The sequence below is a fragment of the Phocoena phocoena genome, chromosome 7, assembly GCF_963924675.1.
Source record: "Phocoena phocoena chromosome 7, mPhoPho1.1, whole genome shotgun sequence".
Lineage (NCBI taxonomy): Eukaryota > Metazoa > Chordata > Mammalia > Artiodactyla > Phocoenidae > Phocoena > Phocoena phocoena.
The window spans coordinates 5,514,523-5,535,808 of NC_089225.1; the positions used below are offsets into that span (position 1 = coordinate 5,514,523).

General features: G+C 46.7%; 1 protein-coding gene and 1 non-coding gene across 4 annotated transcripts; one reads left to right on the forward strand and one right to left on the reverse strand.

Moving 5' to 3' along the window:
- The first annotated feature begins 323 nt into the window (after window positions 1-323).
- On the forward strand, window positions 324-16,043 carry AMMECR1L (AMMECR1 like). 3 transcript variants are annotated; one of them, XM_065880831.1, is made up of 8 exons: window positions 324-384; window positions 792-901; window positions 8,921-9,365; window positions 11,408-11,518; window positions 11,822-11,936; window positions 12,552-12,642; window positions 14,155-14,251; window positions 15,932-16,043. In XM_065880831.1, the coding sequence occupies exons 3-8, from the start codon at window positions 8,959-8,961 to the stop codon at window positions 16,041-16,043; spliced, it is 933 nt and encodes a 310-aa protein (XP_065736903.1). In that variant the 5' UTR covers window positions 324-384; window positions 792-901; window positions 8,921-8,958. The 3 variants fall into 3 exon arrangements, with proteins under 3 accessions (XP_065736903.1, XP_065736901.1, XP_065736902.1); XM_065880829.1 differs by lacking the exons at window positions 324-384; window positions 792-901 and adding an exon at window positions 13,887-14,024 and having other exon boundaries at window positions 8,959-9,365; window positions 12,552-12,646; window positions 14,135-14,251; XM_065880830.1 differs by lacking the exons at window positions 324-384; window positions 792-901; window positions 11,408-11,518 and having other exon boundaries at window positions 8,959-9,365.
- TRNAD-AUC (transfer RNA aspartic acid (anticodon AUC)) lies at window positions 3,856-3,927 on the reverse strand. Its single transcript has one exon. It is a non-coding gene; the product is annotated as a tRNA-Asp (tRNA).
- Window positions 16,044-21,286: the final 5,243 nt, after the last annotated feature.

The window sequence follows — 21,286 nt, forward strand, 5'->3', positions numbered from 1 at the left end:
CCCTCCACCTGACACTCTTGCGGGTTTTATGCCTCCCTCCTTCCCAGGCTGTGAGCTTTGCCCTTCATTCCTCGCCCTCCTCCATCCGCTGTCCTGATCTGAACTCCTCACTTTGCCACACTCCCTCACCCTTATCCCTCTGGGCCTATCCTCTTTCACTGTCCTCTCCTAGGATAGAGTGGGTGGGGCCTGGAGTCTCCTGTTTACATCTTTGGGAATAACTCACATCTCTACTTCTGGGGGGGGGGGTGGGGAGAGTTGGTGAAGAGATTACGAAGAGATTTATGCCAGCCGAAGAGTATGATGGGTGACTCTTACCTACAGTTATCATCTCCACCTGGGATAACAAGATGGCCTGGCCTCAGGACCCTGGCATGCTGTCCAGTAATCTTTCAGCACCATCTTTGCAGAGGATTTGGGAATCTGTTTGTATTCTGAAGCCAGTGGAGAACCTTGAAATGGTGTATCTTGGCCTGAGAACAAGTTTTGATCTAAATTAGTGGTGGAGGAAGTTTTAATGTGTGTTTTATGTTCAGGTTCAATAAAACCTTTGATCCCCCCCGTCCTCCCTTCTTGGTGATGGCACCAGGGATGAGATGATTTTGTGCATGGGGTTGCCCTTGCTGCCTTACATTTAGATTTTGAAATGTTTTGAATTAAAGAAAGCCTGTTCCTTAGCTTTTTTTTCTTTCTAGAAATTGCTCTGTTGAGTTGTAGTTTTTCAGAAACCATCTCTTACCCCGGCACTGCCTTGATTTTGTTCATTCACTGTACCTGCATTTCCATCTTAGGTACAGGAAGAAGGAATGGAATCGGAAGGAAGAAAATTCATTTCAGAGACAAAGTAGTTCCCCTCCTCTGTTATAGCTGTTCCCCTGGCAATACAAACTTTCTGCTTTCAGTGAGTATTACCTTGGACATACTTAGACTAGAATTTTGTTGCTTTTGCTCTCTTTTTTCATTTTAGGCCTGTGCTAGGACTTTAGGATGTAGGTTTACTTTGTTCGCTTCTGTTATTCTGCTTCCATGAGGGTGTCCTAAAGCTGATGAATCCTTCCACTTGCTCTCTTTATATGTAAAGACAAGTTTATTTTCCATAATCCCATTAGAGTGACCTAGATGGTGGTGTAGTATGACACTTACCCTTCGCGTACATAAGGTCCGCATCCCACCGCTTCCCAAATTATGCATTTTTTAAAGACAAAGATCATAACTTGTAGGTTAATGCAGTTCCTGTCAAGGTCAGTTATTGGGTGTCTCCCACATGGGTATAATCTTCAGAGATTTATGGAACATTTTGCCCTGAATCTGCTAGGGTGATACTGTTTTCTTAAAAATAATTAAAAGTCTACACATAAACCAAGTTCTGGAAAAATTTTTATTACTGCTGCGTTCCCCTCAAATGTGTTAATAATGGTATGCAAACACTTGTAAGAGAGTTTTCCAGATTGCTTCGCATCTTACTGGAGGCTCACAGCCACTCTGTGAGGAAGGCAGAGGACAAATATTTTCATTTTACAAATGAAAGAACCAAGGCCTAGAAGGATCTGGCACCCTGCCATAGCTCACAGAGTAAAGGGAGGGGATCTAAAAAGAAAACAGAGCATCTGACTCCTTGTGGTCATGTTTTTCCTTAAGCTAAGTTGACGTGAAAGTGTATAGTACTGTGTATTTTTCTAAATCTGTAAATTTTAAAAGCAATTGTATAGGTAGATCTCTTTTTCGCAGGGAAAATTTTCACACAGCAAATGTTTTGGATGTTTATGTGTGTATGATGGGCTTTCGTGTAGAAATGATTATTTGAAATGATGACCAGAATGTTTGTGGGTCTTTCATCTGTTTCTTGGAATTGTTCCATAATAAGTAGGCCAGAATTATAGCTCAGGTGCCGTTTCACTGCTCAAATAATGATTAAATTGAATTTCAGTTCAACTCTGTGTCACAAAGGAAACAGCAGCCTGTTCCCTTCTGCGTAAAGCTTGGTTTGAATAGACATCCGGACAGTAAATAATAACAGAAGAAAATACAGAGACCCCTCTTTTCTTTGCTTTTTGCCTACCTTCCAAATCCATTTTCTATGTTATAAGGTCATGCCCCCGCCTAGGCTGTTTTGAGGCTTCAAAAGGTGACTCTCTATTTTCTTTCCACCTCCAGGCTTTTCTAGATGTTTTAATCTGGTTATTGTTGGAAATCTAACTACTTTGACTCAGTAGTTCTGTTAGTACCTCAATATGTGTCAAGGTATCTGTAATAACAGCAACACATTTAGTTTCTTTTTAGTGTATGGCTGCAAGCTTAAAAGAGGACCCTTGTAGAACAGAACTCTGCACAACTCTCAGCCCAATATTCCTTATATTTTCTGGCGTCGCACAATGAAAAAAACAGTGGATGACTTATTAGAAGCATGTCTCTCCAAAGAGGAAAAGCATCACGGTCATTAGAGTAATAACCCCATGTTAATAATATGATCTTTTAATGTATTTACAAAACAGAAGTAGAGTCACGGTTGTAGAACACAAACTTACGGTTACCAGGGGAGAAGCGGGGGAGGGATAACTTGGGAGATTGGGATGGACATATACCCACTACTATATGTGAAACAGATAACTAGTAAGAACCTACTGTCTAGCACAGGGAAGTCTACTCAATACTCTGTAATGACCTATATGGGAAAAGAATCTAAAAAAAAAAAAAGTGGATATATGTATATGTATAACTGATTCACTTTGCTCTACATCTGAAACTAACATGACATTGTAAATCAACTATACTCCAATAAAAATTTTTTAAAAATAATATCTTTGAGCCTACATGGTAGTTCTTAATAGAATTTTATTATGAGGACGTTTATCCCTCTAGAAATTGTGAGAACTCAGAGCTATGTTATTTATATTATAACAAACCCTACTTCTATCGGTGAAGGTAGTCCTAGTATTAGTAATAGCAGATGCTTTAATGAATAGTAGTTCTGTGCCAGAGAAGTGCTAGATGCTTTTCATGTCTTAGTGAGTTGCTCACAACTAAGCCCTTTGTGGGAGCAGGAGCCCAGGTCCACAGAGATGTGACAGCCTGCCCGAGTTTGTACCTGGTAAGTCAGATTGGGGATTTGAGCCTAGACAGTAACCCCAAAGCCTGGGCTGTGTCCTCCGAAGATGGGAGCTGCTCTGGGAAGGCACCAGCTTGTTGTTTTCAGTGGACTTAGGAGCCTTGGAAGGGACCCCTAGCAAGGGAGGAAGGCCCTCCTGCCCAGCCAGCCACGTCTGTCAGGGTGTCCTCACATCCTCCCCTCAGTACTGGTCTCCACACCTTGTTTATGTTTGTAACATCAGCAATTTATGAGACATCATTTGTATCAACTCCTTTTTTTAAAATTTTTATTGGAGTATAGTTGTGTATTAACCCCTGAAATCGTAAATTGCCCTCCAGACAAATAATGCTCCCTTGGGTAGCTCTTAAAGCGCCCCATCTTTGATAAAGAAAAGAAAATTCTTCTCCAGTGCAGTGTAGAAATTAGGTGTGTCCTTTGGAAGGAAAGCCTCGAGCAGCCTACAGGTAAACAGCACCCGGAAGGAAAGCCTCGAGCAGCCTACAGGTAAACAGCACCCGCGGCCAAGTCTAGGACTGACCAGTTGCTGTGTTTTAGCCAAGAAGCCAGCTACCACCATAAACCAAACCAAGAAGTTCATGTAGGGGGTATTTGACGTGTTTTTTAGAATGCATTGTCCACGTTGGCTCTCCACCTTGCTATGAATTAAACCATTCCTTGGTTTGGGCTGAGTAGAGCTGATGTTGTGTTTTGGTTTGGTTTTGTTTTTGTTTTTTTTTGGCCACAGCCCGAGGGTTGCGGGATCTTAGGTCCCCGGCCAGGGATCGAACCCAGGCCTCGGCAGTGATAGTGCCGGGTCCTAACCACTGGACCGCCAGGGAGTTCCCTGAGTTGACATTGTTGATAATAATAGATACTTGGATTTTGGTCACTTTCAGCTTCTGACACACTCAACAGTCAGCACCTCACAGTGAAACAAGAGTATCTTAAAGTCAGGTTGTGCCATAAATATTCTTTTTATTAGAAAGGCTAACTTAAATGGAATTGCTGGGAGATCTGTAGATAAGATTGTTGGTGTGTGTACCATGTGCACCTAACAGGCACTGTGTTAGGTGTTGCGAAAGAAAAAACACAAATGCGGCTCGGCCTCTGAGACTAAAGGTGTTGGTGAGTTCATTGCTGGCTGGAATTGAAGTGGCTTTGTAGGCCACTGGGCCCAGATCAGCAACACGCTGCCCAGCTTTCCCACAGAGGGGGCCGGAGAGGTGCCTTCGTTGTGCACCCTCGTGAAGGCCAGGACCCCTTGAATACTGCATGTCAGGTAAAGGGTGTGGTGACTTTTTCAACACTGAGAGCAACTTTGCTTCATTTGACACTTGCTAGGTTAGGCGGTCTTAAGAGGTAAAACAGTGATTCCTGTTATTTCCTCCAGCTTTCTGTGGAAGTGTGGGTATTGTCTCCATCTGGTGGAAATCCAGTTTTAACTAGTTCTTTTTCATTGTTCGTTCTAAAGTGGACAGACAGTAGGAAAATGACATCACTGCCGTTGGCCCTTAAAGTGGCCCTTGAGTTTAGCTTTGAAAGAGTAACCAGCTGAAGGCTCCGAAGGGTCGTAGTGATATATGTGTTTACAAAGCAAGGCTTTTTGCCTGATGCCAATTCCTTCAGATGCCAATTCCTCCAGCTTGACAGGAGTAACATTTATTTACTCCTACTATGATCAGTATACCATTGCTGGTAGTTTCTGTGAGGTTTGGGGGAAGAGTGAGAACAAATGCACACAGTCCTAAAAGAGGTAGACTATGCCGTTGGGGTGTTTGTTTTTAGCTGGTCGGAGAGCAGGTTAGTCTGTTGTATTGAAATGCCATTACTCTGAGGGATCTCACACTGTGCCCTCAGAAGCCGAGCGGTTGGAGAAATGAATGTGTCTTTGGTCGTTCTAGGACAGTCCCGGGAGCCGAGTCTGGGACACTTAGCTGTGGTGAGATGCCCACTTTGTTGGAGTGGGGTTAGAAGAGTCTCACTTTAAAGAGAAACTTGATGAAATTGATAGGTTGAGGTTGATATGGTAAGTGAAAGTACTCACTGCCAGCACCTTCAGTCTTTCCTGTCGTTCACTTAACATTTGCTTGACGCTGACAGATAGGTAAAATACTGGTCCCTTTAAAAACAAACCTTAAAAATTCAGTAGGAGGTGGGGAGATGGAGTAAGTAGGCTGCATATGTTTGAAATTTTCTATAGATTTAAATTTATGGAAATTTTTTTTTTTTTTGCGGTACGCGGGCCTCTCACTGTTGTGGCCTCTCCCGTTGTGGAGCACAGGCTCAGCGGCCATGGCTCACGGGCCCAGCCGCTCCGCGGCATGTGGGATCTTCCCGGAGCGGGGGCACGAACCCGTGTCCCCTGCATCAGCGGGTGGACTCTCAACCACTGCGCCACCAGGGAAGCCCTATGGAACAAATTTTTAAAGAGATACCTTCTAATATATTTTTGAGGCAGAAGGTCTCTAACTCTGCCTTTGGTAACTAACTGAGAATATCTATTGAATTGTTTGCTTGGTGGCCTCCAGAGAAAGCTCGGGCCTAAGGAACCACAAGATTTGGGTGGGTTCTACTGATTACAAATCATAGTTGGGGAGGGGGAATTGTGAAATGTATTCTCTTGGTGTCAGTTGTGATCATGCCACACTGCAGATCGGTGATTGTATGTGATGTGTAGGCAGAACCTTCCTAGGCTTGAGCTCACCTGCCTTGGCATGGTTTGAAAATCCCTTCTATTGCTCTGTTGTAGGATGTTTCACAGTCAGGTAGCTGATAGCACCTGCAGAGAAACACCTGAGTTGTCACTGTCTCATGACATTTCGCCCTTCGTTCAGGTGTGCTTTGGTGTAAGGCGAATGAGGAAAGATTTCTTTTTTTAACCTATTTTATCCCTCCTCTTTGCCTCTTTGAATTTTGGGACTCTCTAGAGGCAGAGCCTCAGGGCCCTGTTGGTGCTGTTAAAACTCTAGCTCTCGAGAGATGGTCCCTCTGCTTCATTCAACACGTGCCCTAAACCCCCTGCACACAGTTATGCACAAGGTGGAAAGTCAGGTAAGAGCTCAGAGGGCAGTGCCATCCGTTGTGGAGTCAAGGGACAATGGCAGGGGTACTGATGATTGTCAGCGGGATGGCGGAGATACTGGCTTTGGGCTTAGGTTTTTTTTTTCTCTGCTCCATTTTTGTTGGCAAGATTTTGCAAACTATTCTTTTAGTTTTTAGTATACCCTTGATTTTTTTTCTTTTTTTTAAATCATGCCCTTAGGAAAGGGACTGAATCCAATGGATATTATTGGCAGGCCTCATTCTTCTTTGTGGTTTGGTGGGAAGACCCAGGCTTTGGAGTCTTACAGATGGATTGTGGTCCAAATCCTGACTGCCACTTAGCGGCAGTCTGGCTTTGGGCAGTTTATCTTGCTCATTAAACCTAAGTTTCCTCCTTTGTAAAATGATGGTAACGTTGTCCTCCTTGCTGAGTGGTTTTGAGGATTCAGTGAAATCCTGTTTAAAGAGCACCTGTTCGATGCTCTAAGCCCTGAGTGCCCAGCGAAGTCCTGGCCTTCCGGAAGTTTCCATCCTGGTGGGAGCAGATGATAAGCCCAGATGATAAGAGCAGCTGACTCTATGCCAGACACTGTATGGAAGCAGCTGACACATATTAAACTCAGTTCTCCTAACAGCCCCATGAGGCACGTGCTCCTGTTAGTCCCAGTTTGAGGGAACTGAGGCATAGAGAGTTTAATCCTGGAGGAATCAGGATTTGAACGCAGGCCATTTGACTCCGGAGGCAGCATTTTTTTTTTTTTTTTTTTTCTCGTACGCGGGCCTCTCACTGCTGTGGCCTCTCCCGCTGCAGAGCACAGGCTCGGGAAGCGCAGGCTCAGCGGCTCAGCGGCCATGGCTCCCAGCAGCATGTGGGATCCTCCCGGACCGGGGCACGAACCCATGTCCCCTGCATCGGCAGGCGGACTCTCAACCACTGCGTGGAGGCAGCATTTTTAACCGAGATCTTCTGCTCCCTCTCTTAACAGTCCGAACAAGGCAGTGATATCCGTGCTCAGAAACAGTCTAGTCATTGGAGGTTTTACTGCATCACGTGCGTGAGGCTTTCTCAAAAAGAAGCCCCTGTTTCAGGCCAGACATTGAAGCATGCAAGCTGTTATTCCTCTGCTAGAGACAACTTTCATCTTCCGAAGAACTGTCTTAGATACAAAAATGTGTGTTTGTTAGGGGTCAGCATACATCAAGAACATAAGCAATATTTGTGAAATTTTTGTATCTCATTCAACCTAAAGTGGCAGGTTGTTTTTGTAGAAATTATGGCATTGCAAACGGGTACTTGCATATCTAATTTGATGTAAAAGGTTGTAGAATTTACAATCAAAATACTATACAGTAGAGCAGTGCCTAAAAGGTAATTGTGTGCTACGTGTTGAAACCACAGGGAAAATTTGAGGTAGGGATTATATATTTTTTTTTTTTTGAGTGGGAGGGCCACAACTAACAGGTAATGACTTGAGGAAAAACAAAGTGTACTTTTCTCAAGTCAGCAGGATTTTACAAACTTCGGTATTATCAACACTGAAATAAGTAGGCTCGCTTTTCCTGAGCCTGCTGATCACAGACACAGACAACAGAAAGGATCTTGATCGTGTTATAACTATATATCTTCACCTTAGGCTTTTTAAGAAAAAGAGTTTAGTGGAAAAAGATTCCTTCCTCCCCTTAATCAGTTGGGGCTCTCCGGTTTCCTGGGCCATCTGATGCCACATTTGGTTAAGCTGATGGCTTTGCATCTGTCTGCCTTGCTATGACAGGGCAGAAATGGCTACCTCACAAAAGGGCTGTGAAGCTTGGGTCATGTGTGTGAATAAAGGTTTCTGCTAGGTTGTAGCTTTTTTTTGAATGGGGTCTTGAAAGGACAGAAGTGTAGAACTTGGAGTGAGTTCAGAGGAGAACCAAAGAAAATGAGTAAGACTGTGCAGGACAGCTGTGAGGACGGAAAGGTGGGAGGGGAGCCCGTGTTAGAAAGCGTGCTCTCGTCAGAACAGCTGCTGCCTTTCATCTTCACAGAGGTCCGGGGCTAAAATTACACAGAGAAATTGAGGTTAGTGATGAGGAAAATGCGGAAAGGATGTGGTTAACAAGGAAAAGCAGGGCTTCCCTGGTGGCGCAGTGCTTGAGAGTCCGCCTGCCGATGCAGGGGACGCGGGTCTGTGCCCCGGTCCGGGAGGATCCCCCATGACGCGGAGCGGCTGGGCCCGTGAGCCATGGCCGCTGAGCCTGCGCGTCCGGAGCCTGTGCTCCGCAACGGGAGAGGACACAGCAGTGAGAGGCCCGCGTACCGCAAAAAAAAAAAAGGAAAAGCATGAAAGTTCCTCTGGGGTTCTTTAAAAATAGGGTGGTTCAGTTTGGAGCCTCTAAAAAGGTAGAGAAAGCGTCCTTATGAGGCACCTGACAGGTCAAGTGCAGTCTTCCAGTCGGTCTTGAAGCGTCCCCGTTCAGGTGAACGCTGGCTGCCACCCCACCCTTCTTTCTGCCCAGGGAGTCCTGGGCAAGAGGGAGCTGCCTGTGGCCTGCCTCCGTCCGTGGCGATGATAACCTTTATGGAAAATGGAAAACAGCTCCCCCGAGGAAGAGGTTAGGCGCCTTCGGTCTGGAACTCAGGGTCTCTTCTAGCCCACTGGTCTGCCACCCTTTGCAACCAATGTGACCTGGGCAAGAAAGAATTTGATGGCTCCTACCCTCTCCACGGAGACCCTTTCTCTTTGAATTTTGTGTTCTCCTTGCGGCTAACCACTTGAGTTAATGCTTGCATGTTCTCTTCTGGGTTAGGGTTCCGCAGCATTCCAGACCTCAAGCACTGGTTCAGGATGGGAAAAAGACGCTGCGTCCCCCCACTGGAGCCCAAGCTGGCAGCAGGCTGTTGTGGGGTTAAGAAGCCTAAGCTGTCTGCAGGTGGGACGCACGGTCACGGGAGCCAGTCCACAGCCGTCCCCGGCTCCAGCGCGGGGCCTCTTCAGAACCACCAGCATGTGGACGGCGGCGGTGGTCGCGAGAACGTGTCGGACTTAACTCTGGGACCTGGAAACCCTCCCATCACACGGATGAACCCCGCATCGGGAGCGCTGAGCCCTCTCCCCAGGCCCAATGGAACTGCCAGCACCACCAAGAATCTGGTGGTGACCGCAGAGATGTGCTGCTACTGCTTCGACGTCCTCTACTGTCACCTCTACGGCTTCCCACAGCCACGCCTTCCTAGATTCACCAATGACCCCTAGTGAGTAAAGCGGTCGCGTGTCGGGGATGGTGAGACAGGCATGACGCCTCTGTCGGGGGCGTTCTCTTGAGAGAGTCTGCTGCTTACAGAAAGCTTAACATGATTTGGGCAAAGGTTGTTGGGAATAGGATGATGAGAAATGTGCAACCAATGTCTAGGACACTCATTGGGCTCAGTAATGGAAGGGTACTAGGCTGTGTTTGCAGGATTGGTTGGCTTGTCAAAGTAATGGTCCGGGAATCAGGAGGGTTTCGTTCTTGGTCTTCTGTTGGTTCAAATGGCAGTGGGTAGGTCATTTAACCTCTCACGTGGAGAAGTCACACCATTGTGGACCCGAGCACCGTTGAAGCCCAAGTGACCTGCCAGTGTCTGGGTGCCAGGTGGGAGACTAGGAGCTCATTTAGTGGGAGCTGAGATGCTCTTAACAAGGGTCCCCTCACTTGGTTCCTTGTCAGTCCCATGGGGCTGCCGGCACCCCACCAGGAATGTCAGAATTTGCTTTCCTGTTTTTAGTTCAAGACTCTGTTATTTGTCCCAAGTCCCCTCGAGGTGTCAATGACTTTAATAAGGAATATGTGTAAAGGGTAACGTCAAGTGAAGATGTTCATGCCAATGCTTTCTTTCTCGACTGGAAGCAGCTTTGAGGTGGCTTTAAAGAGCACTGCTGCTTTTTTATTTTTATTTTTTTAGGAGATGCTTTTAGAGCATTCACTGACTGATCATCCTTCCTCGACTGTTAATGCCATACTGAGGCGGTGCATAGCCCCACTGGGCAGGGAATGGAGGAGTATGAAGAAACAGTCCTTGCTCTCGGAAGACTTGAGTTGGCAGATCACACACAGAAGCTAAATAGTGTTCACACACCGTCTGGGCAGAGGTGGAGAGGAAGTTACTCCTGTGATTGTGTCAGAGGAGAAGAAATGCAGAGAAAAATGTGCTCACTCTTTAGGGAAGTATTGCCGTGCGATACCGTGAACAGAAAAATCCTGACTGAGTCGGTGGAGAGGCTGAGCCTTGATCTGAGTGGGATCAGCTGTGTCCCTTGCAGGAGAGGGACGTGGGTTTGGAAGAGTAGGTGGTGGCCGCAGCAGTGTAGGGTGTGGAGACAGTGGAATTCTTGAAGGGTTTTTGAGCAGGTTTTGGAACATTAACTTTGGCTGGTGGTGTTCAGGTGTTTTCCTGGAAGGAAAAGATGGGTAGGTGGGAGATCCTGCTTTGTAATAATGATCAAAGTTAGATAACTTAAAAAATTTAAGTTGCTTTTGAGAAGTGTTAACTCAAGAATCAAAGAGGTAAGGGCATAGGACTATGGAGGAATTTCAGGAAGAGGGGACAGCCCTGTAACCTCTGCCTAAAACATCTGTCAGCGTCAATCGGATGTAGCCTAATGCAGCATGACTTGGGCCTAGAAAGTGGTTAACTTCTGCTAAGAATAAGCTTTTTATTTTATCTTAGCGGCGCCACTTGGCTTGCGGGATCCTCGTTTCCCCACCAGGGATCGGACCCGAGCCCTCGGCAGTGAAAGCGCAGAGTCCTAACCCCTGGACTGCCGCGGAATTCCCCAAGAACAAGCTTTCTTGAGGAGACTTTTTCTTTTTTTTCTGGAATTTATGAGCAGGAGAGGCAGAAATAATGATGGGCACGATATGGGGTTGAGCGGAGAAGGTGTGCAGGCCCCGTGTGTCTTCATGAAGGTGGAACTGGGAGCATAGACACCTGAAAAGAGAGTAAACAAGAGGAGAAAGACATGGAGAACTAGAAGAAGAAAGAAAGAGTTGAGTCCTGGGCAGAGGAAGAAGAAAACGGCACGTCCACGTGGTGGTAGAGTGGAGTGAGGCTGTGAGCAGGGGCCTTTCTTCTCGTGCCTCGTGGCGATTTCCTCTCCATTTACACCCTGGGGCTGCGCGGCTCGGAGAGGGCAGAGAGGGCAGAGCCTTTCAGACAGCCCGCGTCAGGAAACCATCCTTGAGGGGAAGAACAGATGAACGGGGATAGAGCCGAGGTTTTCTTCTTCCCTGATTGATGTCTGCTTGCTCTTTCAGTCCGCTCTTTGTGACGTGGAAGACGGGGCGGGACAAGCGGCTTCGTGGCTGCATCGGGACCTTCTCAGCCATGAATCTTCATTCAGGACTCAGGGAATACACGCTAACCAGGTAATGGCAACCGCACGTAAGACTGGTAGATGATTGGCAAGAAGGGAAAAAAAACTGCCTGTCTCTTCTGAGTGGTGAAGTCCGAGTGTTCTCTTTTGGATAATCAGGAAATGTAGGGGAATGAATCCGGTGAGTCACTTCCAGTCCAAGTGTAGGCAGTTCGTGGCGTCAGGCTGTTTGCGGCATGCACGGGCTGATGGATAGTGGATGTTTTCTGCAGAGCTCAAGAGCCATAAGCGTTCGGCACGTGATGTTGGCTCCCAACCCTGGAGCAGCCTCACTTGTGTTTTCTGTCCCCTCCAGTGCACTTAAGGACAGCCGATTCCCCCCCCTGACCCGAGAGGAGCTGCCTAAGCTTTTCTGCTCTGTCTCCCTCCTTACTAACTTTGAGGATGCCGGTGATTACCTGGACTGGGAGGTGAGAGCAGCCGCATTTGGAACTCTGCGTCTCTCGTTGCATTTGGGTTCGGGTTAGTACATGGTAACGTGTCTCCTTCATTGAGCGAGGGTCTGAGGATGTGAGAGCTGAGCTTGGGAGGAATTGCAGGCAACTTGGGTGACAGAAAAGGTGCTGCGGTATCAGAAGTAGGAAGAAATGCACATCCTTTTCCCACGTCTAATAAGAAATAGGAATGGGGATAAAGGAGAACATTCCTGATTCTTTGTGGTAAGCCCTTATCAGGAGCCATGTGTGCGGAGTCAGGAGCCCAGATCAAAACCCTGTGGCATGTTCTCTTAATGGAGTAGATCAAAGGTGGAATATTCGAGATCTTTGGATGAACTGCTGAGAGGATTTACTTCTATAGCCTCCGTACTCTCAGAGAGGCGGCTGCACGTAGACTCTCACTTTCCCTAAAGCAGCAGTTTCTTTGGCTTCCATGCCTGAGAGAGAGAGTAAGTCATGAAAGGCAAGAGCCTCCCCTTTTCTCAGCCCTGGGTCAAGCTGGTCAGGGGGCAGTGTCGATTTATATGAGGATAATTGAAGTTCCATTAGAGTGAGTAAATGTCGTTTACCGGTTGTGTGTTTTTGTAGGTTGGGGTCCATGGGATTCGAATTGAATTCGTCAATGAAAAAGGCGTCAAACGTACAGCCACGTATTTACCTGAGGTCGCAAAGGAACAAGGTGAGTTGGACACACGGAATTTCCGTGAATGATACAGTTCACAGTGCTGCCAAGTAAAGGGCAGGAGAGTGGAGTGTGTTGCCTTTCAGCCTAACTGTGACTAGGGATGAGTGCCTTTCTTCCTCTCCCCATATCTGTCAAGTTCTTAAAGAACGAGAAACTTCCCCAAAGATGCAGGAGATGGGAAGAGAATAGGGGTAAAGACTTCCCGCGCCCAGCTGCTCGTTTCACCTACTTTCAGTGAGTGGTGGTATTTCTTGGGCCCCCAAAACTGCAGTGGTTAACTGTAGGGAAATTCCAGCAGTCAACTTGGTCACATTCTGGAGTTCGTTGTAAAGGGAGGTTGCCCGTATTAGTGGGTTTTGACCTTCTGGTCGTGAGCTACTACACAGTGTGATAATTGGAAGAATGCAGAACATAATCTCTCCTGTGTTTTGAAAGAACTCAGTAGGTACTTAGTTCTTACAGTGGGACATGAAAGGTAGGAAATGGGTCAGGCAGGTTTTCTCCTTCAAAGCATAGTTAGAAGAATACCTTAAAATGCTGCTCGTGCAGTCTGGTGTATGACCCAGTTTTCTTTCTTTCTTGGAACTGGTCTGTGTTTTGAAAATAATATGTATCTGTTAGGTGTGAACCTGGCGTAGAGAAAAATATCCGGTTCAGTGTATCAGTGAACTGATTATGTGGAGAGGGCTTGCCTTGTTGGTTCCCGTCGTCGTTGTGTTTAAACTTTTTCAAAAGCAGTGAGGATATGGCATAAAAAGGAGGAAGCCTTTTAACCGCTTCATTGAGATCATAAATCTGGCATTTCTGTCCAAGGAGGCACACCAGGAGTTACTTCCTAAGAGTGAGATGTGATGATAATATAGGTAAATAATCAAGCACTTTTGCCATTTGAAAACTGGTTGGGAAAATTTAAAAATCAAGGCACCTACTGCAGTAACTTAGGGGGCTCTCTTTGGTTTTCAATCCGATATATTTGGTTATATCTGTTGAAAATGTTTCAAGAACAACACAGCAGGAGACGTGTGACCACCTTCCCAGCCTTCCTAAAGGAATAGTTTCCTTCCTGCTGTCAAGTCTCTGTAGTAGAAAACGACTCCTAGAAATCATCGAAACGAAGGAAGGCCACACGAAGGAATACAAGCGCAGAGCATGAATTCTCTCTTCTCCCAGAACGGCCCTGGTTACAGCACTAGGCCTACAGGCTGGTCTACGCCGGGACCGTGTTTGCTCCTGGATAGTTATACTGGGATCGTATCTGACAGGAAAGACTCAGAAGCAGGGGGCCTGGGGACAGCCGTTAGTGACGTGTGTCGGGCGTCATCTCACATCTCGGATTCTCCTTGCACTGCCAGTGAGGCAGACGGGGCTCCAGGGACGTGGGGCAGCACCCAGGCTTGCTCCGCCCGCAGCAGACCGGGCTGCTCCTGTTCTGTCACTGTGGTGTCAGAGCACGGCCCGTTCTTGTGTCGCTGTGCGCTGACCTCAGTGTGCCTGCCTTCTCCTCAGACTGGGATCAGATCCAGACGATAGACTCCTTGCTCAGGAAAGGTGGCTTTAAGGCTCCAATTACCAGTGAATTCAGAAAAACCATCAAACTCACCAGGTAAGCCACTGTCTTATTTTCCTTGTCATTTTAATTCACTTGGGGTTGGATGGAGGATACTTTTGACAGACAGGGGAAGAGAAAAATTTTCTCTGTTAATGTCTCTAAACCGAAGAAGTATGGGTGAGGTTGAAGCTCTGAGGAAGCAGTGGCAGCAAAGGCAGAGACTCCCCAGCATCCTGGGCGTGTCCACGGCTAAGCTGCTAGCACAGTGGGAGCAGAGTAGCCGCTGAGCAGGTCGTGGGTGTCTTTGTCAGACCCACTTGCTGGGAGGCTGAAGGCAGGAGAAAAGGCTCTCAGTGCAGAAGTCCAGGGTCAGTTGAAGTCATCACATGTAGTCAGGTGGCCTGTTGATGGAATAGTTCCAAGGAAACGCCTCTGCCTGTTTGCGGCTAATAACTTCTACGGGGAGGCTGCCTAGTGTAGGAAAATATGCGTGGACTGGACTCTGAATCCCAGCTCCACCACTTCCTGGCTGTGTGACCTGGGCCAGTTTTTCCACCTCTCAGAGCAGAAAAAAAAAAAATTTCCTGTCTGTAAGAGGTGAACGATAATGCCTTGGGGTCGTTTCAGGGTGTGCTAAGGTAATGTGTGAAGAAGTTCTAGTCCAGGGCCAGGCAACATTGTAGTAGGTGGTCAGTAGATGTCAGTCCTCTTCCCATCCCTACTGAACTCGGAAACACTGAAAGGTTTAGCTTCTGTGGGGTTTCTGTGGACCTCCGTTGGCCCGTTCATCTGTGAAATGCTGAATAATCGATATCGTAACCTCACAGGTCTATTTGGAAGATAACCCCGTGTTTTTGAAATGCTTTGGATTCCAAAAAAAAAGAAAAATCTTCAAATACAAAGCATTATTATTATCATTATTATTATAATTTATTTGAACAGCCATTTCCCTGTCAAAATTCAGGAATAATCACCTTGCAGTGGAGGAGTGATTACAGTGGGAAAGAGATGGCTCTGGGTAAGGATTGTCACACCCAGCTCCTGTGGTCTGTAGTAGGCTCCATAGGTTTGTAACACCCCATGCTTCGCATCCTGACTCATGGCTCTTTCCAGAGCAAGGCCAAAGTGCTATGAATTCTGTTCTGATGACCCTGTGATATGATATGGCATATTCATCTGGAAAGTGAGACCCATCCTCTATAGCCCCAGGATCTTTTAACCTGCTTCGTCAGAATTTGACCCAGAATTAGGTATCTGTGCCCCTTTTAGTTTATAAATAACTTGTTTGTTGCTTTTCTGCAAGTTGAGGTTGCATTTCTGTCAAATTTATCACATTGTAACCTGAAAGTAGATATGCGTTTTACACTGGGCATTGGTGCAGCCATCTTCCAGTCTGCTACCCATGTAATTTGACCTTGAAATTCTTCCTCCAGACCCTAGTAGCAGATTGCTTAAGCGCAGCCTGGTGATAAGCATATGAAGTGTTTAAAGGTGGGATGTGCGGAAAACAGATTCTCGGGGGTGAATTGTGAGTGTGCTTTTCCATCTCGTTCATTTGTAATAACAACACTGTTCTCTTGTGCTGTCGTCTTTCATTTCTCTGTAAGTAAGATTGCTCTTGGTCTTCCATCTTATTCTTTCAAAATGTGGAATAAGCGTTTGGTCTTCTCTGCCGCGTGACTGCAAAATGAAGCGTCTGGGGCTCCTAATACCCTTTCCTGTTTCCTTACACAGGTACCGAAGTGAGAAGGTGACAATCAGTTACGCAGAATACATTGCTTCTCGACAGCACTGTTTCCAGAATGGCGCTCTTCATGCCCCGCCCCTCTACAATCATTACTCCTGACACACGGCTGCATGACCAGTCCCACCCCCCCGTGGCCGCCAATGGCTATGACATCATTGGAGCAGATGCCTCCTCTTCCTGGTCCAGTTACTTTTATTACTGCACCATTTTATGATGCTAGCTTCCGTTGCCAAGTCTGCCTCCAGCCGACTGAGGGGGGCGGGGTCACATCGAACGAAACAGAACTTGAGGGGCCCAAGCCTTATCTCAGCCTTTCCTCAGTACGGGGTTCCGTTGGATTGGGGCTCCTCCATGACTAGTGAGAATTCCGTGTGGGTTCAGAAGACCTTGGCTGCAGGTGCCGCTGGTGATTTGCTGCCTGTGTGTTGGCCACTCAGTGGAAGCTGGAATTGACGGTCCGTGAAGGCTTAGCCCACACACACCCCTGCAGCCTCCCCAGATCGAGTAGGTGTATTCCCCTGGCAGTCTGGGCAACGGAGACCAACAAGAAACGTTTTTAGGTTGTTTTAAATTCCTTTTTTTAAACTTCCAGTGTATAGCGTACCACGAGTTGATCTCCACCTCCATGCTTCGTAAGTGGACGCCACGTTAGGGTCGAACGTGGGCACCACGAGTCGTTCGCGGCTCCTGGACAGAGACCCACCTCAAGATCGGAAGCCCTATGGATGGCGTTGCAGATCTCATTGCTCAGTTAGCCTCAAAGGTTTTGATTCTCATCCCACTATCGGTTGGATTTTCTGGCACTCTTCCTGCATCGAGTCTCCTGGTACTGAACAGAGCGCTGTGGTGTAGCCTGCAGAGGAACGGACTGGGATGCCCGCGGGAGGTCCTGACGGCATCGCTGCATGCAGTGTCGAGGGAGAGACCTCTTCCTTACCACCCGGCTACCTCACTCCTCTACTGGTGGCAGTGCCTATAGCTGGATCTAGGTTCTCAGAGGGCAGAGGTGTTCAGACAAGCACTTGGGTCGGGCTCTAGAAGGGCACGTCGGCATAGGAGAGAATCCAGGGTCTCTAAGCTGTTTTTCTGTTCAGGCAAACATCCTGAGAGACCTTTAAGCAGAGGAGTTCCTTTTTCTAGTTTGCCTGTAGAAGTGGGAAAACTGTTGCTGTTACAGTCCTTACAGGACTTTAGAACAAAGCTGTGTCATTAAACAAGGTGAATCTTTATCTTGCCTAACATGCCGGGAATCTTCACCCCACCATGGCAGAGTTCCAAATAGCTCATTTTACTCTAGGTCATTCATACTTTCATGTGGCATATTTCCCTTTCTCGTTGTTGCTGATTCCAAATACCTGTCAGCAAGTTTCTCCTCCCTCTTGCCTATTCTTCACTCATATGGTGGCAAAGTTCATAGAAGCTGGGGACTTGGAAGACGCTTTGAAAACATGGTCACAGAGGCACTGCTGAAATGATTCACAGGAAGAGGTGGCCACTTGGAAGAAAGGACCCTACGGGTGATACACTGGTTTTCAACAACGTGTTTAGAGAACTCTTGACGCGGATTGGGTGTCAACCCAGTGAACACAATGTCTTGATTTAATTTATTTTTAATGTTTATGTGGTAGTGGTGTGGCTTTCCGAAAATGGGCAGATGTTCAAGTCAAAGGGTCTTTGGGGTTTGCTTCTGCCAGGAACGGGGGAGGGGGAACAGAGGCACAATCTGAGGAACGACACACGTGCCATTCTAGGCATAGTTGTCTCGTTTCTTGAAGAGGTGGGTAAGGGTGAGCAGGTGAGCTCGGCACCGTCCTCTGCTGTTGGCGAGGGTGTGGGACGGGCAAGGGAAGCCCCGGCTGACGTCTGGATGCGCGGGCTGGGCTCCTGCACGCCGCCGCCTTTCCCTCGCGGTGTTCGTGAAAACAGGCTCCCAAAGAGGAAGGGATTGTTTCGTGATTTCCTGCTGCTGAGAATAATAAATGTCTTGTTGCAAATAAATGTGACGGCAGTTACTCTTAGGTGCCATGGATCGATGTCAGGGTGGTCAGCAGCTCTGGACTAAACCGCCCGCCTCCAATTTGTACAACAGTATTGATACATAGGGCTACACTCATTCCTGTTCAAGTCTTCTATGTTGAAAGTTGTGTTTAATTTCTAAAGTTTAAAAAAAGCAAAAAAAATGGTGCTAAACTTTCACCCCTGAGCACGCTCAGTGAGACTGGTCATGCAAGCATTTTCAGTGCCATGCTCTTTCAAGCCTATTTTTTCTCGTAGAAATGTTGCCCTATTTGTCTTCCCCAACGTATAGTATGTTTTTTATTTTATTGAGGGTGGGGTAGGATACCTGCCATTTAAGAAAATGAACAGAAGATTTTAAAACCCAGGAAATGCGGGGCGGGGGGGGGAATCAGTGCACAAGAATTGGGCTCCTGAAGCCCAGCACCACACTGACGAGGGCTCTGTGGGCTCTCTTCACTTTCTGGAGTGAAGAAGCCTGACTCCCTGCACATTCCCTCACGCCCCCATCCAAGCCCAGCAGTGGAGATGCTCGAGGTCCTCTTGCCTTGGCGAGGGGACTCAGGAGTCGACCGAGGAAAACTGTTTGGCCCCGTGAGGAATGGCACTGTCAGTGTCTGTCCCGAATGGAGCCTAGTCAGGAAGTGGTCTGGAAGTATACGGTCAAGGTCACCTCCTGAAGATGTATGGCAGGTGGCTCTCAGGAAAAATACTAAGTCTGGATCATCCACGTGGCAGCTTTGCGTAGGGAGATGACAGCTCCGAACTGGAACTGACCTGCCTTCCACGTGCTTGACCACAGCAGTGATGAGGGCGGCCAGTCCGCATAGTGGGAGTGGTGGGTTTGAAGAGAAGGGAAGGTTTTTCTGCTCGGTGTTTCCTTTGTCCTTGGGCTGCTCAAGCTGAACAGTAACTACTGTTTTCAAGGAACCAGCTCCACCTTGGCTGGTTTGGTTCGGAGTTCGTTTCATCCCTAGCTGTGAGTGCCTTTTGGTCTGGAAGGTTGGCTTGTCTCATAATACCCACAGCTAGGACATTCTCTGTAATTTCGAATTGTCCTTGTTCTCCATTAACTAAAAGAGAATGTCTGATCACTAGAGTTTGTCGGTGTTGGATTGTTTCCACTGTGAGGTTCTTAAACTTTTTCGCTTCATGATATTAAAAAGCAACTCATGTTAGAGACCCTTTCAACATGAAAGGTTTGTAGTTGAGACATTACATATATTTTATTGTTTATAATAAATATCATCTGTACAAAAGTCCTGGGTGTTAATTTTAATATTTGCACAAGATGTTTTCCATGATATGTTAACACCTAAAATTTCACTAACTGTTGATGTTATTTTCTATTGAGATTCTGGAGCCTAGGGAGCTATTTGTTCTTTTTGTTTATTTTCATTCTTATTTCCCTGAAGCAAGAGACTTTGTATGGCCTTCAGTGCAAAGACTTTAGACCAATTCTTTGTATTACACTTGGTTGCCTCTTGGCTATATAACTTCTGAGTGCAAATCATTGAACTCTTTAACAAAGTATTGTAGAGAATAAATCATAATGGGTAAAAATTGTTCTTTGTCTTGCCTCTTTTTTTTTTGAATAGTAGTAATAGTCATTTAAAAAAATTTTTTTTAATTTTATTTAGTTTTGGCTGCATTGGGTCTTGTCTAGTTGCAGCACGCGGGCTTCTCATTGCGGTGGCTTCTCCCGTTGTGGAGCACAGGCTCCAGGAGCGTGGGCCTCAGCACTTGTGGACGCGGGCTTCAGAGCGCAGGCTCAGTAGTTGTGGCGCCCAGGCTTAGTTGCTCCGCGGCACGTGGGATCCCCCCGGACGAGGGCTGGAACCCGTGTCCCCTGCACTGGCAGGCAGAGTCCCAACCACTGTGCCACCAGGGAAGCCCCTAGTCATTTTATTTTAAAAGACAGCCAACCAGATCATATTTATTCAGCCTGCATGTTTTTGTGTGGTATTCATGATACCCAATAACCTTGCACTTCTATTTATTATTTTTTATGTAATGCCATTATATAAAAATGCCGTTGGTTTTTTTGAGCCAACTTTTCTGAACTAAGGTTTGTGAACCCTTTAAAATTTGGATTTTTCTAGAAAGAAGGTTTATAGTTCTCATTAGGTTCTCCAGTGAAACTGACCTTGCCCAGAAAGCTACAGCCTGAACTCGGGGGTGGGGGGGATGCTCAAATTTAAGATGTCATTTGGTGAGGTTAACCCAAACAAAGACCCTGGGACGTTGGTGTGGTCTGACCTAAAGGAAAATGTTTCTTGCTTTTGGATGGCCCAGAAAGGATGAGGTGTGTTTGGAGAAAATGGCAAGGAATAATTTTTCAAACCTTACAAACATCCATATGCTGATATTGTCAGTCTTGGTATAGATTTTTATTTGCAAGGATGTAAATTTTTTTTTTTTTTTTTTTTTTTTTTTTCGGTACGCGGGCCTCTCACCGTTGTGGCCTCTCCCGTTGCGGAGCACAGGCTCCGGACGCGCAGGCTCAGCGGCCATGGCTCACGGGCCCAGCCGCTCCGCGGCACATGGGATCTTCCCGGACCGGGGCACGAACCCGCGTCCCCTGCATCGGCAGGCGGACTCTCAACCACTGCGCCACCAGGGGAGCCCGTAAATTTTTTTTTTTAACATACCCAGTTCTGAAGCCCTTACAACTTGGCCACAGGTATACGCTGTCAGGGTTAGATGATAATTTTGGAAATAGATCACAACAACTGGTTAAACACAGACTTTGGTAATAACTCTGGGGTGTGTGAGAGGAATTCTGTTCCTTCAAGAGAAATTATAGTTCTAGAGATTAGTATTCCATATTTGCAGTTAAACAGCATGGAATTCCATTTTTTTTGTTTGTTTTTGGTGGTGGTAAAATATATATAACACAAAATTTGCCATTTTAAACTCATTCTGTTGTCTGAAACGTGAACTAAGCCATGTGGTCAGAGATCGGTGGTTCTTGTGAGACTGAGGGTGGAGGAAGTGCTGTAAAGCTGCTTCCAGATCAATCTAGGGTCTGTGACCTTGGCTTGAATATCTGCCTTTGAAAGGCACTCGCTGGGCTGGTTGAAGAACGACCCTGAGCCAATACAGTATAAAGAACCATAGTAGCTCTTGAGGAGCATAATGACCTCTTTCTCTGTATCCTTCCATATCTCTCATACCCCTTGCCACTTTCTGTCTTTTATGATGGAAGATAAGTCCAGATCTTGCAACAACTGCTCTTAACTCCTTTTGGGGACAGCTCTAGGACTGATTCATCTTTTTAACCTCAGGGCTTTGCACTTAAGTATTTATGATGGTTTTCCTGAATG